General features: G+C 41.4%; 1 protein-coding gene across 1 annotated transcript; it reads right to left on the bottom strand.

Annotated features, from left to right (window-relative positions):
- Window positions 1-2,397: 2,397 nt before the first annotated feature.
- nudt4b (nudix (nucleoside diphosphate linked moiety X)-type motif 4b) lies at window positions 2,398-15,699 on the bottom strand. Its single transcript, XM_034578800.1, has 5 exons — window positions 15,042-15,699; window positions 6,919-7,029; window positions 4,824-4,868; window positions 4,278-4,365; window positions 2,398-3,402 (listed from the first exon to the last, which is right to left on the bottom strand). The coding sequence occupies exons 1-5, from the start codon at window positions 15,135-15,137 to the stop codon at window positions 3,182-3,184; spliced, it is 561 nt and encodes a 186-aa protein (XP_034434691.1). The 5' UTR covers window positions 15,138-15,699; the 3' UTR covers window positions 2,398-3,181.
- Window positions 15,700-17,816: the final 2,117 nt, after the last annotated feature.

Below are 17,816 nucleotides of genomic sequence, written 5' to 3'. Positions count from 1 at the left end.
TTCATCTACTAAAACTTCAAATGTGTTTCTATGTAATCAAATGTAATGTCTCATCATCTGCAGAAGCACTCATTATCTTTTACCATAGCAGTCCATTGCTGCTACTAGAAAAAATAAATAAAAAAAGAATAAATATATCAAATAAATAAAGGCTCAACAGGTGCATTAGTTGTTTTTTTTCCCTTTAATGCATTTTGTTTTCTCAAAAACAATCTTTCCAGTCCAGCTCCTGAAATCACTTTTCACATTAATCATCTCTGTGCATAATATTCACGAAAACAAACAGTGACGTGTCTTTAACTCACTTTGATTCACATTGTCGTGACATTGCAACGTGTTCGGCAAACATTCAAGGAGTCTGAATCCACAATAGAACAGTCGTGTCATGAACCAGCTGTTTTAACATTTCTGTTTTCAAACACATTTATAACGAGGGACTCTTCTCCATATTCTGTCATGTTTAACCCATCACAAGATCAACATAGCGTTTACACAACATTTCAACAAGGAGAAAGAAAGTGTTTCTTATTTGTAAAGCAGCAAAACATCAAGATTAAAGGGTGTGAGTTAAATTTATGTTGATTTAAATCATATGAAAATGGTGAACGGGGTTAAAGAATACTGTAATTTCAATCATTTCAATATCAAATGATGTTGAAGATCTTATTTCACAGACGGGTTGATGTACAGGTCTGAAAAATGCAAATTTCCCCATCTGACCATTTCAATTTTTTTCATTTGGCACATCATATTTCACATTCAAATTTCCACAATTCATACGTCACACACACACATTGAGGTTTAAGGTGGTTGGAGTCCTTTTTTTAACCGTTGATAAACCCTAACATTGATATTAACTGAATTGGCAAATCCGAGATAATTATACTGAGGATAAGATGATAGAGCGGTGAATTCTGTGGAGGGTAAAGAGCGACGAGACAAGTTTGTGCAGCTCGGAAGGTGTTGTGTTTTTGCTCCAACCAAAGAGTCTGGATAAACATTTGTGAAAAAGTGAAAACCGTTTTTTTCATTTTCTCACCATAACCTTCAGAATATTGCTCTAAAAAAAACAGATCGTTTTTCCATCCTCATTAATGCTCAGATTTGTTTACTTACTTGGCCACAACAAATAAAAGTTAATGATCATGATGCTTATTTAAAAATAAAAATAAAGTTCCTCACCCAATATTTACTTAAGTAAGTTTTCCTTAAGAGTAAATTTTCACCCAAATTTAGTGCTGTGTTCATTCTGAAATTTACCTCATGATTCATTACGGACGACCACATGAAAAACACCAAATCACGTTTTAACAATGCATCAATTCCAACATCTCCATTTCACAATAAAACACCAAGTGACCAACTCTCCGTATCCTAAACCTGTGGCACGTAGTTGCAGATACAAACATCCTTGTTCTGTAAATAATCAGTGAGCTTTTTCTGCACGTCTCTATTTTCCCCGTCATCATTTGTACATCGTTTAAAAAATATAGAAAATGTTAAGAGAACATTTTTACAGGTTCATTCAGGTTAAAAACACGTTTTCGAGGTTTCTCTGCAAAGCTATTTACAAATCTCTGTGTGGTCAGTCGTCGTTCAGCAGAATATTTCAGAGGGAGGATCTGTGACTGTGAAGAGGCAGCAGGAAACATGATGCAGTCGTTTATGTGGGACATGGACATCATGAAACTGTTTGTTTACACAGAAACAGAAAAGATTTAAGTGAAAGCTGCATTACCTTTTATTTATGAACCAATAAAAACTGAGGTGATGGTCTGAGAACTCGGATGCAGAAAAGGTGATGAACATTCTTCAGCATTTTTCACCTTTTTCCGACTAATAGATTAATTAAAAAAAAAAAACCTGTCAGATGAATTAATTGCAGCTGTAGACTTAAATTATCGTAGACAAAAACAATTATACTGTACATCGTGTTATCTGGTGGTCGCTTTGACCAAATTGCATTCCAGCACTGTGATAAACAATAAAACTGATAAACATTGGTTTTTTTAAAAGACACAAAAGTGAATCTGCATTATTTTGCATTCAAGGTTAAAAGAAATGCTCTTTTTGTACAAACGTAGTTGAAGTGAACTCGTTTGTCTTCAAGGCAGCACAGACAGCAACACCCGAGGCAAAGATGTTCTCCGCATCGTTAAATCCTTTCACTTTGACGACATGGGAAACGCTGATGTAAAGGTATGCGGCCTGAAGCAGACACCGGGTTTGTTGGATCAGTCAAGGTCAGCTGACGTGAGATTCAGAGGCCTTGAGTAAAGTTGACCTACAAACACAGCAGTGTTGTGTCGGAGAGGAAATCGAACTATCGAGCGCCACAACTCGGGTCCAGTTTGCAGAGGTAGAAACTCACAGACGGCTTTTTTTATCAGTGAACGTTAATACATGTGAGAACTTTCACCTTTATTTTATCGCCACCACTTGGGTTTTTTTGAAAAGCAATGTTTGGACATTGGTTAATAATTCTTAGGCCAGGTAACTTAACAACAAATGCATTTAATGAATGATTGAATGTAGAGAAAAATCCCACTTGGCATAAAAGATTCAAAAGAGGAGATTCTCGAATCACATCAGTGCTCAGGGTGTTTTTTGTAAAGTTATATCTGTGTAGTAAAATCTGATATTTGGTTGTTATCATCACTGGTTGATGATGAAGACATTATTCAGTCTCCCCCCCTCCCCCCCCCCCACATGGACATGCTCTGGGGTCATCCCCCCCCCTTTTCATTCACTAGAGAGCAAATCCGTTCTAATAAAGAAAATAAAAACGAGCGTTAGTGAAATAACATTCATACAAAGTTTCAGTAAGGCATTCCTTCACCAGCCCAGTCATGCCAGCAGAGTCTGCAGCTTCCTCCACAGCATCAGCTCATCAGTCTGGTGTTCGCCAGCAAAGTAAAGGTTTCTTCCATTCGCCATTTCCACTGTTTTTCTGTCCCGGCTTCTCCGCCTGCTTCTGCTCAGTTACACGAGTCTTTAACACGAGCCATTTAACACAGCTCTGGCGAATGGCTTTGGTCTGTCCTGCAGCTAAGACTAGAATTTATACATACAAGAGAGCCGTGACTCTGAAAAGTCATTAGATTCATGCAAGACTGTACAGACTTTCAGTAAACTGTCCAAGCTGGACAGGAAAACGAAAAATAAAGGTGGAGGTGCAGTCCTATCTGCAGGAGGAGCCCAGCACGCTCCCCGTCGAGGGCGTGTTGGCGGTGGCGCTGTAATGGGGGAAGTTGTCGTTGGGCTGCGGGCTGGGCAGGATGGAGTTTCCGTTGGTCGGGGAGCAGCTGAGTTGGAGCCTCCGCAGGTATTCTGCGTGGACGGGTTTGTGGCTCTGCAGCACATTGATAGCCTCCTCCACGGTGAACCACTCCCGCTTACGGCCTGTAGAGGGAGACAGAGATTGATGCATGAGTCAGAGGAAGCATTTAGATCAGATCTTCCATCTATACCCATAAATAAATTCTACATATTCTGTTGTGTATGTACAATTGCACAGATTATACTATAAAAATAATTTATAGAAATAAGTAAAGATCAGAAGTATAATTTTGGAGCTGGGCTGAAATATTTTGCAGTAAAATGCCACAAGAGGCAGCTTATTGGTTGGTTTGTCAGATTCAAAAGGTTAATTAAAGAAAAATGAAGGTAGAACAGACAAACACAAACAAACACACACACACACACAAATAAATGCATGTGTGTACATATATATACCTACAAATGTTGCGTGCATGAACAAAAATAGACTGCACACGGGTTATTCAATTTCAAAACAAGAAACCAGCAGATACAGCAGGCTCCAGGTCAGATTTAAGCTGCTTCCCACTGAGCTCATGACAAACTGAGGCTGCATTTTGCCGACCGGGCTGCCAACGGCTCCGATACACTGCAGCCGGAGAAATGCTGCAGCGAAGATCAGTGGCCTAGATGTATATGCACCTGTTGTCCCTGCATACCCCACTGCCCATAGTAGACTACATGACGTAAAGCACTTTTCACATATATAAAAAGATAAGTGAAAAAAGCACCCAAGCAGAGCAAGTGTACACACACACACACACACACACACACACACACACACACACACACACACACACACACACACACACACACACACACACACACACACACACACACACACACACACACACACACACACACACACACACACACACACACACACACACACACACACACACACACAAAACAGTAAGAACAACTGCATCTGCAAACAGTGATGAGGAGGGGAACTGCACCTATGTTGACAGAGTCCTCCCAGGCCTCCAGGGTTTCTGTCACAGTCAACACGTACACATAAGTCCGATGTTTCCGATCCTGGTTTTGCTTTAGAGACGAAAAAGAAAGGAAACTATATTATACAACGATGATACAAAACACGTGAGGTTTGTCAGGAGAGTCTTCACGCCTGCATCGTTTTTACCTCTGCCAAGATTTTCGTTAATTTCTCAGAGAATAACCCATGGATCTTGATTTCTTTTTAAATCCGGCATGTTTCGTGGACAGATATTTATGAGTGTGTGCAATTTGATGCAGATCCAAATAAAAATGGGTATATGTATTGTTAGGTGCCATGGGTGTTTAGAAAGGTGTCATAGAATGAAATGATCAATACTAATATCAGAATAGTGCAAATAAACTTGTCTTGCCTAGAATTATTATTCAATGCAAAATAAATAGTAGAATTGCAAGTATGTTGGCACTGACGGGCACTTTTAAATTGAAAAGGTGCCCATTTTATATGCTAATTTGTGCACTTAAATACACACATGTGAAATGCTTACCTCGAATACACCGAGCAGACGTCCGAGCTTTCCTTTCACACCAGCCTGAAAAAGAAAAAACATGAAAATATTGCAATGTTTGTCCTCCTCAGTGCTCATAACGTTGAGGACACTTCAATAACAAAACGATGAATAGAGGCTGAAAACAATAGAAAAGCAGCACTCAAACCACAGACTATAATCTGAGTTCACACAATGGGCATTGTGTTGTATTGCATTTCAATGTTTTAAAGAATGCAGAGTCCACCTCCTGTGAACTGAGCTCAAGTGTAAACTCCCAGGCTTTGTTTTGATACCAAAATATTGGACGTGCCTGACAAACAATCACTGGAGCATGAGATTGTTCAGAAGTAAACTGTGGAATAAATCCACGTGTTCTGAGAATTTTTTAGATTTCATTTTTCATCCGATGTGGCCTCCTCACAGCTACTTTGGTTTCTGTACAAACTGCTGGTCAAGCTACAAATGTTGTTTCTCTTAAAGTTGTCACAGTGTCTCTATGGAGCCATGTATGTTCCAGACCATTCACCGTATATAAAGATGGACGACGCGTTTCGAAGACCTCCCACTATCCAGAAATGAAGCTAAAATATCCCGGTATGAACAGGGTCAGAGTCTGCGCAGTAGCGATTGGGGGATGGAGTCTCGGTAGCCATGCTCAACCAATCGTGAGTCCGTCTCAGTTTCAATTATGATGTTTCACCTCCTTTTTATATCAAATAACCAATTAAAACCAGACATAACGGTAAAATGAGCAGTTGAACAAACAGTGTGATAAAAACGACTTAAAGTACCAAAACCCCTCCATCAGGGGGTGATAGAGGGCCTTTGGCTTTACTTTTGGGGAACAGTGATGTCGCTGGGGTTGGGTGGGTTTGAAGACCACTGGCTCCTTGAAATGCTGCATTAAAACTTTCTTTTGCTGGACAACAGCAATAAGGGTGGGACGAGAGGAAGCCTCTACAGAGCAGGCTGTCTCATTTTGGTTCGGACTTCGCAGTCTAAGAAGACGGCAGTCTCCGTGGACCCCGGTAGACCGAGTCCTCCGAAGGATGCAGCCCCTGAATTGAGACACAGATTGTGTTCCAGACTGGTTTGATGAGATAAAGTCTTCAAGAAGAACTTAAGGACATCATATAATAATAGTTGTCATTAGCAATCATTTCAATTTTCCCTGGATAAAAACCCTGGCATGAATCCTGAAAGAGCATCATCATGGAAATGCAATAATGTCTCTAACATTAGTTTTATTTATTCAGATGCACTTCACAGGATTCAAATTACTGTCACGACACATGACATCTGTCCTTTCCCCCCTCTCAGCATACTTCACAAGTGTCACTGTCCCACCGATGTGTCTGGTGGACTTGAGTGCAGCCTGTGTGAATCCACAGGAATCCAGCGAGGAGCCAAGTTTAGACCGCTGACGTGGCTGAGAACACAAGGTCCTCCGCCGGCTGGACCTCGGGAATACCAGCGAGCTGCTCATTCACCCGGCCACTGACACCCTGGCCCTTCAAAAATCTCTCCCTTAGTATGTGCTCCGCTGTAACGCTACACAGGTCTATCTCTGGTCATTTCAGCCGGTTTTATATGACTGTGGCAAAGGGCAAGAGGGAGTCACGGGTGACGGTTGATATGATAAAAATTTGCACAAATATCTTTCCTCGTCCAAAACATTGCAGGTTAAATGTCCTCAGCCGCCACGTGTTGTCTCGAATGATACGATGATAAATACATGGCCCACGATAACGGTAATATCAGGATAAAGTGCCTATGCGATATTGATAAATTGCGAGACAATCATATAATGATACATCATAAATGTTCATAAAGTCTTATTTTGGTGCCTCTTAAATCTTTAACAAATACACTGTAAGTTGTCAATTTTCACAAAGGCCATCACTCTATTTCAAAATAACCATGAAGTGGAGAAAGTCCAAACTATATGTACAACTAAATAACTAAACATCGATACCTGGCTCCAGCATATCGATAATCGAATCTCGTGAGTCAGAACAACAATATATTGCTGTATTTTCATTTTGTCCCATCCGTACTCGCTATCTCTCAAAATGATTTGAGATTTATTCACCTCCTCGAACACCTCTCGCACAGCAGCACCACACGGCTCCTCCTCTGGCTCCATCCCTCCTCCGGGGACGATCCACTGCTCCGGGTGTCGACTGCTGCTGACCAACAGAACCTGTTGAAGAAAGAAAACACACAACATTAGCAGCCATAGAGCCTGGTTTTAATTGTTTTATTTTGCTGTGCTGGGAATGTGCGTCTCACATGAAATCCCAACCTTAAGAAAAGTGGAATCTTTTCACACACCCAAGTGTTGATTCCAATTTGCTTCAGTGACTTCACTGCCTTGACATTTTGTGTCATATTGAAACTGATCACTTTGACATGGGACTTGACCCTTTGACTATTCGGAGTCAGGTCTCATGGAGCGATGATTGATGATGGCCGGTGCCTCTGCTGTCTATTCTCTGCTGTCGCTTAACTCGACCACAGCGTCCACATCGTCCCATTGAACATTTGAATCTGACAACTCACACGAACAGTGATTTCAGCAACAGATGTTGAATCCCAAATGTTTGGAGGCCACAGCGTATGTTCACTATATTTGTTTGGGATTTTCCAGTCTGTTGGTGCAGCTCAATCAAAGCCAGTATCTAAGCAGCTCCAACCCAACACACCCCCACCCCCGGCAAACAATGCACATAAAGCCGAGCATGAGCCGCTCAAATTCTCCCCAGCACTCCACCGGGCGCCCTGCGGAGGCTTCGAATTACACTACAGTTGCAGTGGACACAGATACGCGTGGATCAGATGTGCCTGTGTCGGCAGGTTCTGGCCATATCCGCACAGCGAAGCAATCACAACAGACACAAGTGCACCAGCTGTAAACATTATCACATTGGCACAGAGTGAATCAATCATCATTAAGGCTCAGCCCGTGACAGAACGCAGGTCATAACAACATCAACACCACTACGGGGAAAAACAATGGAGCGGTCATTTGCATGTGTGATTCAGCTGCACTTTCTCAACCCTGCAGCATTTAATTTGCCACATTAGGTGCTTTTTTTACATTTCAATCTGACACAACCATACAAACAAAATCTGTGCCACCACATGGGGCAAGGAAAAGAGACATTATAAGCACCGCGGGAGCAGCAGCGTCTCGCTCGAGGACACGCAAATGTGTCGTCTTTCTCTCATGCTCACATCAACGTCATCCCAGAAATCATCCTCCACCACAGCCAGAAAATGTAAATATACGTGCATTAAAAGGGAGAAACGTGTGTTAAGCAGATTGCGCGACAGATGGTGACATCCTCTTCTGCCACCCCTCCGATCACAATATCTAGTAATCTGCCAGAGGAGTCAACCTGTCACTTAATCCTGACTCTGCGTTGCTTTCTTCATGTTCTCTAATGGGATTGAGGCACCAGAGGCCTTCTGGGGCTTCTCTTTAAAGGGCTGGGGGCCAAACCGATTGGCATGCTTGGAGGGGGCCCCTTGAGAGCACGCGCTGTCGGCGGCTGCCTTTTTCTCGTGCCCAACTCAGCCACCTGCTTATTCCCAGATGATATAGGTTCGGAAGAAGGGCGGGAGGGGGACAGGTTGCATGTGTGCGGCTGGAAGTCAAAGTATGAGGATGTGGATTAAGTGTGAGCATCTGCAAACATTTTAAACACACACACAAAAAAGGTGTCAATCCTACCCGACAGATGCAGGTCATAAATGGTACCCTCCGGTTTAAAGGCAGGTACATTTACAGTAACTGTACAAGCGGTTCTAGTGCAGAATAGGACGTCTTCTCAGCAGAGTGTTAACTGGGAGTAATGTGCAAAGTTAAACCTGCCCGAGAAAACAGCACTTTGAGAAGAGTTAAGACAAACTGAACTTCACTCCTTTAATCACAATCTGAGAATTTAATAAAACTACAGAAAAATGTGATTTTCTTATCCAGGAATTTGTGTGTGCGACATCTGACAAGGGTTTATTTGTCCTCCTGTCCCCTGCCAGACGTCTGTTTTCATATTGGGCTATTTATTGTGTGAAGTACTTCCACGCAGGATGGGCTATTTCAGTGCCATGACATAATGAAAGATTCATTCATTCTTTGTGTTCTGGACTTGTTGGGAGAGATTTCAGAGCACACACACACACCGGCCCCGGCTGTCCGATGGTGTGTTGTCTGTGTGCTGAGCTGCGGCCAACGAGGCTTAAAGGCAGGATCGCTGGTGTCGACGTGGTCGGAGCCGACAGTGAGGGTTGTGTACAATACAAAAGCTGAAGAGCTTCCAGGGCAGGGGGGACAAAGCGGATTTCTGCTCTGCTTGTTCCATTTTTATCTATTGGTTGTCATCTGTCCTCAGAACACAGTGCAGGCCACATTTAGGTTTTGTTTTATTGCATTAAGGAATGTAGAGCAGTGAATCAACATACTACAAACTGTATATAATTAAGATTTTGTTGCCTCATGTGCTGCTGAGATGTACTTGGCTGGGAGGGAGAAACCAAGTCACATAAACTAATTCCCTGATATTTAAAAAGAAAGTAATTATAATAACTCAGTTTTATTTATTCTCTTAAATTAGTTGATCTACCTTAAAATCCTTCCAAGCCCACCCTGGCAACTGTAAAACTATCCTGGGGGAAGGACCCCTTGTTGGCTATCACTGACGCATAATGATCAACACCCCAGATTTAACTCTGGTTTGAAAGCGTGAGGAAAAACCAAAACAAAATACCTCACACAGTCATGACAGATTGGTCAACAGTCAGCTGACAGATGACCTCTGAGTGCAGGTAAAAAAAAAACACCTATATTTGGAAAGAGGGGCAGAGAGACAGAGGACCCCCAGAGGGAATGCTGCAGTGTTTCCTGGTGATTTTGCAACTCACACCACTTCCGAGGGGCCCCCATTGTAAATAGAGGAGGGCCAATTCTGGGGCAACGTGCAGTAAATCTGTGCAATGACAAATGCTATAGAGACACACAGGACACATCTAGCACTGGCTGAGCTCTCTGTGATCTGAAACTCCAACACAAAGCCACACAAGAACGGATTTAAAATAAGAAAAATCAGTCATTTTAACCCAGTTTCTTAGTTTGCGACATCAGACCTGCCACTGGTAGTAAAACACCACCAGCAGTTATGACAGCAGGTCCTCTGGCAAGGCCTCAATCATAGACAGCAGGCAGAAATATTCTGGAGGACATTAACACCTCCTCCTCCCCGAGGAGGAACGCTTGTAGCTGTCAAATAAGGAAGGCTCCAAATGCCAAGCCAGGGCCCGCTGCTGGGAGGAGGGAGCTAGGGACACAATCTACAGTCGTATAGTCGCTGCTGCGGTATCAACAGATAAGATGAGTACTAAAGAGTGAGAGAGAGACCGAATGCCTCAATTTCTGATGTTACAGTGAAGCATCCACTCAATCAGATAACCTCCCCCTCCTATTTCCAGTTTGACATTATTTACAAGCTGCTGCAGCAACCTTCAAAACTGAGCCCCTTGGTTTTAATCTCATAAACATGGAGGTCGTTGCTAGAAATGCCGTCTCCGTCAGAGGTATCAATTCATCTCTCTCATTTGATGCACAAGCTCAATGCATTTGAAAACATAAGGTATGCAACTTCAGCCACGAGGGGTTTCTTCAATCGAAACAACAAAGCAACCTATAGTTTAATGAAGCAGCGAGGGATCATGGGAGTTGTTGTCTTCACCACCATTGCCAGTGAAAATCTACATGATGCAAATGATGTTCAGGGATGAGGATATATAATCAAGTTTTATTCAAGTTATAATAAAAACAACTGTGTGATTATCCTTCTTTATACGCAATGTTCTCGTTTGGTGCTTCTCTGGGTTTGAACATGGTTGGAAACCTATTGGATAATGTAAGTACACAAGTCAACACTATATATAAAATAGGTCTAGTTGTCTTCAGACACATTTTAATAAAGAACAGCTAGATGTTCTATTTTTTATTTTACATTGATAAAAGCCTGTGAAAAACAGAGCAACAAATCACTTTTTAGGTGGATTTGGAATAATGAAACAAACAGCAGTTGAAATGTACAATTTAAAGTTTGAATTCAGACTTTGGGATTTTGACCCTTTAATATTAAGCCACATTAACTGATTTATTGTTCTTTAGGGAGTTTATATAGTGAACTTGGTGGAAAACAGCTGGTTATTTATGCAACAGATTCAGAGAATCACTTTGCTCTGATCTCTGTTTTTACTCTACGACAACTCCTGAGTGAAATATTTGGCTTTTTAAGCTTCTAAAAGTCTCACATATGTTCAGCAGCTAATTGCTAACTCTGTCTGCCATTTTGTTCAAGGCCGATAAGTACAATTAGTTTTTAGTGTTTTCACGATGAAAACTGCTGCTGCTGGAAACAAAGCTGATTAAAACAGTGAGAGTCCATCAAACACCCAAAAAAATTATCGGGTGCCATAAAATTAAAAGCAAAAAGACAAAAAATTAAATTAAACGAAGGACATTCAAAAAAAATAAGACATTTAAATATTTTGAAGATTTTGAAAAAAAAAAATATATATATAAAAGATAAGACATTTCAAAAAACTGACCCCTTTCACTAAAACGTAGTACTTTTTCAAATTGTTGGTATAAAAATATTGATTGTAAAGTCATACAGGCAACCTTTGGCTGTAATCTGAGTTTGTGATTAAATCATTGACATGCCCACCAGTTTGTGGCACAATGTATTGAATTACGGACTTCTACAATCTATCACTGCTCTATCATGATGGAAAATAATTAAAGAAGCGCTCTTGGCCCACAGGCCCCACATGCTGTTTAACTCAGGTGGCCCCGCTCAGTTACCACTGTTGTCCCTCTGCACTGTCAGGTTCCTGCCTTCCCTTGTTAGGAGTTTAATTGCTGTCAGAGAAGCTCGCCCCCAGGGCTCAGCTTTCTCCTTTCCTCTCCAAAACAAAACACTCACGGCAGCACGTCCGACTCTCTTTTCACCACAGATGTGTCTCTGGTGTCCGTGGAACTGATTGTGTGTATGTGTTTAACGTATGAATTAATCACACAAAGCTGAACATCTCAGGCTTTTTTAAGTTGAAGCTGAGACTGTATCACTGACGATCACAATCAGAGCACCAGATTGCTTCTTCGAACAGTCATCTCTGTGAATGCATGAGCAAACATGCTCGTCAGAGCCTGAAAATCCTGAGGTTGATAGTCACACCTACACACGTCTGTTGTCACAATACTCTCTGACTGTCCTTTCCTGTAATTATAATTGCTGGTAAGTGTAAAAACAAGTTCTGAGAAAAGGGTGCAAAGATGCAGGTGCACAGTTTTTATAACAACAAAAATGAAATCAAGGGACAAATCTCTACTGTTATAGCATCACTTATATAAAAACTCTTTCATGGCCAGACATAACGATGACATAACATGTTGTGCACATGTAGGCGAGCACTGAACAGACATGCTTGTGTGTCTACATCTTTATATCAGTGTGTTGTCCAGGCAAACACAGAAAGGCAGAGACAGAGCTCTTTGTGCCTTTCTAGTGACACCAGACTGCTTCTAGAATATATTGTGTAACAGTTTGTATACTCCACACTCAAACATGAGGCTAAATTTAGACTGGCAAGTGTTTGCCACAATAAAAGAGATATGCTAGTGACGTGTTTTGACATAAACATGACTTACTGCAGAAGGATGGTGACTGACCTGGTGTACATACATATTAGATGTTATGTAAAATAAGTCGTGAGTAACCAAAGTCATAGTTCAAAGTCCTTAACAGGCTCTAGATAGACCACCTATATTATGTGTGGCTTGCTTCAGCTTTTGCATTTTCAGCAAAAGTATGTTAATATTTTCAGATTTTATCATTTGATTCAGTTTATGGATTCTGTCATTTAAGGAAGTTATTTTCCGAGTGCTATTTTTCTGGTAAGTTTTGTTTTGCTGAGTCATTTGATGCTATAAGAAAACGGGAGGAAAACGTCATGATTGACAGCTGAGACTGGATCATGATTGGTCCAACGCATCGGCAGGACCTCGCAACCATGACACCAACGCACAAGATGGTGGCGTTCACATCCAGGATATTTTGGCTTCATTTCTGGACAGTGGGAGGAAGTGAAGACAAGTATACATATATACAGTCTATGAAGTGAATGTTGATTATTATGTTATGTGACATGTAACAATATCTTTGTAACATCACATCTGATGTATTCCTAATTACGTCCGAGGTGGAAAACACGGCTGTAGGCAAAGGAAATTGTTTTTGAGTTGTATAAAGTCTGTTACCACACATTTATTTACACGGTGCTGGTCCCTTTAAATCCTCCAACATGATTCAGCTCCACCGCCGGGATGCGGCAGTGTCATGAATGGACGATGCTTGTTTCTGGACGTAAACAATGTCGTGATGATCAAATGCGTTAATGTGACTCGATCTTTGACATTTATCTTTAATATCTTTCGATGTTAGCGATCACAGCGCCTCGCCCCCTCCCTGCGCTCCACTGCAAGCTAGCTACATGCTAACAGGAAGCGCAGCGAGCACATCTTCAAAATAAGAGCGTTAGACCAGTGACAGGAGTTGAGTAAGAGAATTACACAACTTGTTGGAATGACATCACACACTCATAACACACTATTTGTCCGTAAACAGATAGTGTGGTGTGGCAGATCACCTCACAAGTGTCAGAAACCTGAGAAAAGACCCTGAAGAAGTCAGGAAATGGAGAAGACACAGACACAAGCAGTGGGACAGACTGTGCTGCCAGTATGTAAACACCTTGTAAAAGTATAAAAACACATTTGGAAGGAATTTTAAAAAAAATAGGCTACTGCCCAATATTCCAAAGTTTGACACAGAAGGACCCTTCATTCAGTTTGAAGTGTGTGGTTTTAGTTGCCAAACAGACACAAACAGTGGGACACAAAAATCTGTAAATACATATTGCGACATCATCAACTTAGTGCCACCGTCTGCATTTGTTCTAGGGCTGGACAATAAAACGATATCAGTAATTATCACAGTTTTATATTCATTAATTGCAACATCAAAAAAGTTAAATACGTATTGACATAAGGCTTGTGCACAATGAGGAGGTATTACTCGTAATTGATCTACTTCAGATTTGTTGTAACGTGTTCGTCATTCTGTGCCAAAAAAGAAGAGTTTAAAACCACAACCTTGTCATGAAAGAAAAAACAAAACTCAAAAAACATTATTACGTGACATTTGTCGTCATGATTATTGATATCAGCTGAATTAGTGTTTCTTGATTTCTTCCATCCCTAACTTGTTTATTTTTCTATGTTCTTGCTCACCAGTATTACGTATAATGTAGAACTCTTTTATCCCATTATTTTATCTTAGCAGTTGTTTTATTTTTTACATTATTACTGTTAAACTGATTGCCTTTGGTTTGGCAAGACGTGTAAATGCCACACTAATAAAGCTTATCGAACTGATTAGGTCGAGAAAAGGGTTGGACGATATTGCCAAATAATACATCCTAACAAAAAACAATTATGTCAGATCGTCACATTGTTATTTCTTTGTATTTGAAAGACTAATTTTAACTCTTGGGTGAGGGTTGTGGGTTTTAAACTCTTCTGTTTGGGCAAACACTGGAAAACATTTTACAAATCTGAGCTCAAGCCTTTGTGGAAAAGGATTGGAACACATTGAACCATTATTACACTGCAGCTGATGTATATTATATTGTGATGATTACTGATAAAGCTTATTTCCTCAGTTTCAGACGAGGCCCTCAGTCAGAGGGGGGGGGGCTTTCATTTTGAAAGTCAGGACCTCCACTCGTGCGTTGCTAAGCGAAGCTGCCTTGACAACGGTCGTTTTCCTCCTTTTTTCTCGACGTGCTCCTCAAACTAGCCTGAACTGGATGGCCCGAGGCGCATCACCGACACAACCAGCAGCAGCACGGACACACAAACACACACACACACACACCAATACACAGAGCTGCACAATGACACAGACAAATCACAACTCACATGTTTCATTAAAGAATGTGGTCTTTTTGGTTTTATCCACACCCTCCTGCTGTGTGAATGACTGGAGGGGGGTCTACAGGCCACACTCACACACACAGACGCACGCGCACGCACACACACACACACACATACATACATACACACGCGGGGGTCTCTCCTACCTCCTCCTCACGCTCATTCTTGAAGCACAGACACGCCGCCCGCTTCTTGAAGCCCTCGCCGTCGTACGTCCTGGTCTGGTTCGGCTTGAGCTTCATCCTGGGCCCGCTTCACCCGGCGGCCTCCTCCGACTGGAACCGGCGACAACAAGGGAGGAAGAGGAGGGAGGAAGACGCGAGGAAGAAGCGAGGAAGAAGAAGGGAGGAGGAGGAGGAGGAGGAAGGTCCCGAGGACTTAACAGCGGAGCCGCACCATCGCTGCCGCCGCCGCCGCTTCTTATTCTATTTCTTCTCTCTGCATCCGCGGTCCGGGCTGCTCGGTCATGGGAGGAGGGGGAATGGTGGATGTTTCTCAGCCGGAGAGGTTAATCCAAGGTGCGGGTCTCGGGGTCCTGGATGTGCGGGAGTCTGAGGAGGGGGGTGTGAGCGCGCAGGTCCCGCACACAGACGTCTTATGTCGGCTCCGGGCTCCGCCGCGGCTTCAGTACAATGAAGCGGCTCCACACACGCAGCACTCCTCTCAGCCAGGAGCGCGCTCATTGGCTGCGGCCGCCTCGGGGGGGGCGGGGCCCACGGCGCTGGCCAAAACACCGAGAATAAACAAACGCGTAATTTAGCGCAGGGACAGAAAAAGAAGTTCTACAACGATCTGTGCTGAACTGACTGAACGAACGTACTTATACAAATGTAGCCCTGCTTTTATACATTTAATCATGGGTTTGTTTTATTTCATTACACACATACTTGTACTTCTAAATACTAACACACACACACACACACAAACAAACATTTTTCTGTTTTGTATGTTCATGTAATATTCAACATTAAACAATTGTCTTTATATTTTAACGCATTAACCACGTCACTAGGCTGCCAGAATGTCACCAATATCTTTATTTGATTTTACATCTTTTATATCTGTAGTCTTGTATTTTAAGTTGGACTCTTTCACTGTTTTTTAAATACACTTACATCTGCTGTACCATAATTTGACAGGATATGTTAGTCTTTAACACACAACTTTGTATAGCTTCAGTTATTATTTATATTTGGCTTCAATACTCTGCTTCAGGTACTTGTATAATATTGTATTGTCAATATCTCCATTAGCACATGCTTCTTTAGTGACAGCTTTCTAGTAGTTCTGGTAGCTATATATTTTCATCTCACTGCAGCGAATTTATTCTTGACTCATTTTGACCTTTTTATTATTCTTATGCTCTGGTGTGTTTGACTGTTTTATGCGCTACTTGACGTCTAAATTTCCCTCGGGATCAATAAAGTCTCTATCTGTGTTTTTTTATTAAAAAAGTAATTTGTGTTGGTTTCCAGCAGCAGAAGGACATGACACCTATACCTGTTATATTGTGACATCATTAGATGATTAATAGTGAAGGGTCAGTGTGTACTGAGACAGGAGGGAAGAAAAAAGCAAAGTTCTTCACAAATACACAATTTATTTTACCGTTTTTTCTGATTTTTCCAATCATCTTGTATTTTTGGAGACATATTGGATCATTTGAACATTAATTAAAGTGAGATGTTGAGAGTTGTAGACATCTGAAATGTGTCCCTATACCTACAATGTCTAAATGTCCACAGCTTTTTCTACACCACCAGGAATATAATTATGGCTGGAAAATATTAGATGACGCTATTGAGTTTGAATATGTTAAGTCTAACAATAATTCAAATTTTCAAAGTGAGTAAGTGGGACACATCAAGGAGGATGCAGAAAATAACATAAACTGAATTTTTCGGTTTTAAAACCCTTTAAGAACTCAATCATGTCAATTTGAGGTGGTTTAAGTTGAGATTCAATACTTTTTCCACAGAAGACATTTGGACACGTCACAGTGAGAAAAGCACAGGTGTAAATGATCAAATAAAACATGGCTGGATTCTCTTTAGATGCTGTACAGTAAAGCGTCCTGGTATTTTGGTGCGCTTACAGTCAACGTAAATAGAACAGAGCTATTGTTCATGTCATTGGCAACACCAGAGCTTTTCCTACTGTAACAGCTCAAAATATCTGCTGTGAAAAAGATCTGCATGGAAACGGGCGATTGTGGGTTCGATTCCTTCACATGTAGCCCCCACCTCGATCTGCCTTGATGTCTCAGCGATGTAGGAAAACCCCAATTCTGAAATGAAACCTCTAAAAACCATAAAATATCTTTAAAATGCCCTGTTAAATCATAATCCACCAGACTGAAATGTTAAGTCTGGGGCTCAGCTCGACAAACAAAACAAACCCTGTTATAATCTCGTGCATTTGTCATTCAGTCAGCCGTGGCATTTTTATTGCACTTTTACAGCAGTTTTTTAAAATTAGAGATTAATGATTTAAGTTCCACCTTTAATATAAACACGTGTAACACACGTCTGTGTCGTTCTGTTTGCTAAAGGTAAGTGGTATGTCAAGTTTTTAAGAGCCAAGCATGTTGAAATAGTCCAGTGGTTTCTTTCAACTGAGCACCTTGGAGATTTAATTTGTTTTGTGTTTTGTGTGTTTTGAGGGGAGTTGGGGGGGGAGACTTTGGCAAAAAAATGCAAAACATCACGTACTACATGTCCAGCGATCAATGGGCCAATTACATTGATTCCAGTGTGTTGAGAAATCAACCAGCGACTCCCATCTTCCAATGAATTTACATCACTTCTGAAATTATCTTATAAAAGTGGGTTACACCCAGTCAATGTGGAAACAAAAGGGAGTTTTTACACAAAAACCTATTCTGACTGAAATAATTAAGGTTTATGAAACTCCAGGTCAAA

Source organism: Hippoglossus hippoglossus, chromosome 23 (assembly GCF_009819705.1).
Source record: "Hippoglossus hippoglossus isolate fHipHip1 chromosome 23, fHipHip1.pri, whole genome shotgun sequence".
NCBI classification, from domain to species: domain Eukaryota; kingdom Metazoa; phylum Chordata; class Actinopteri; order Pleuronectiformes; family Pleuronectidae; genus Hippoglossus; species Hippoglossus hippoglossus.
This window is presented reverse-complemented; position numbering and strand designations above follow the sequence as displayed.

Bases quoted from the DNA above. Each gene is read 5' to 3' on its own strand.
- nudt4b (XM_034578800.1), bottom strand. From the start codon at position 15,137: ATGAAGCTCAAGCCGAACCAGACCAGGACGTACGACGGCGAGGGCTTC. The intron at 4,869-6,918 runs GTGAATAAATCT...TTTCTTTTTCAG, and splicing joins TGCGAGAGGTGTTCGAGGAG to GCTGGTGTGAAAGGAAAGCT. The intron at 4,366-4,823 runs GTAAGCATTTCA...TCGTCTCTAAAG, and splicing joins GTCTGCTCGGTGTATTCGAG to CAAAACCAGGATCGGAAACA.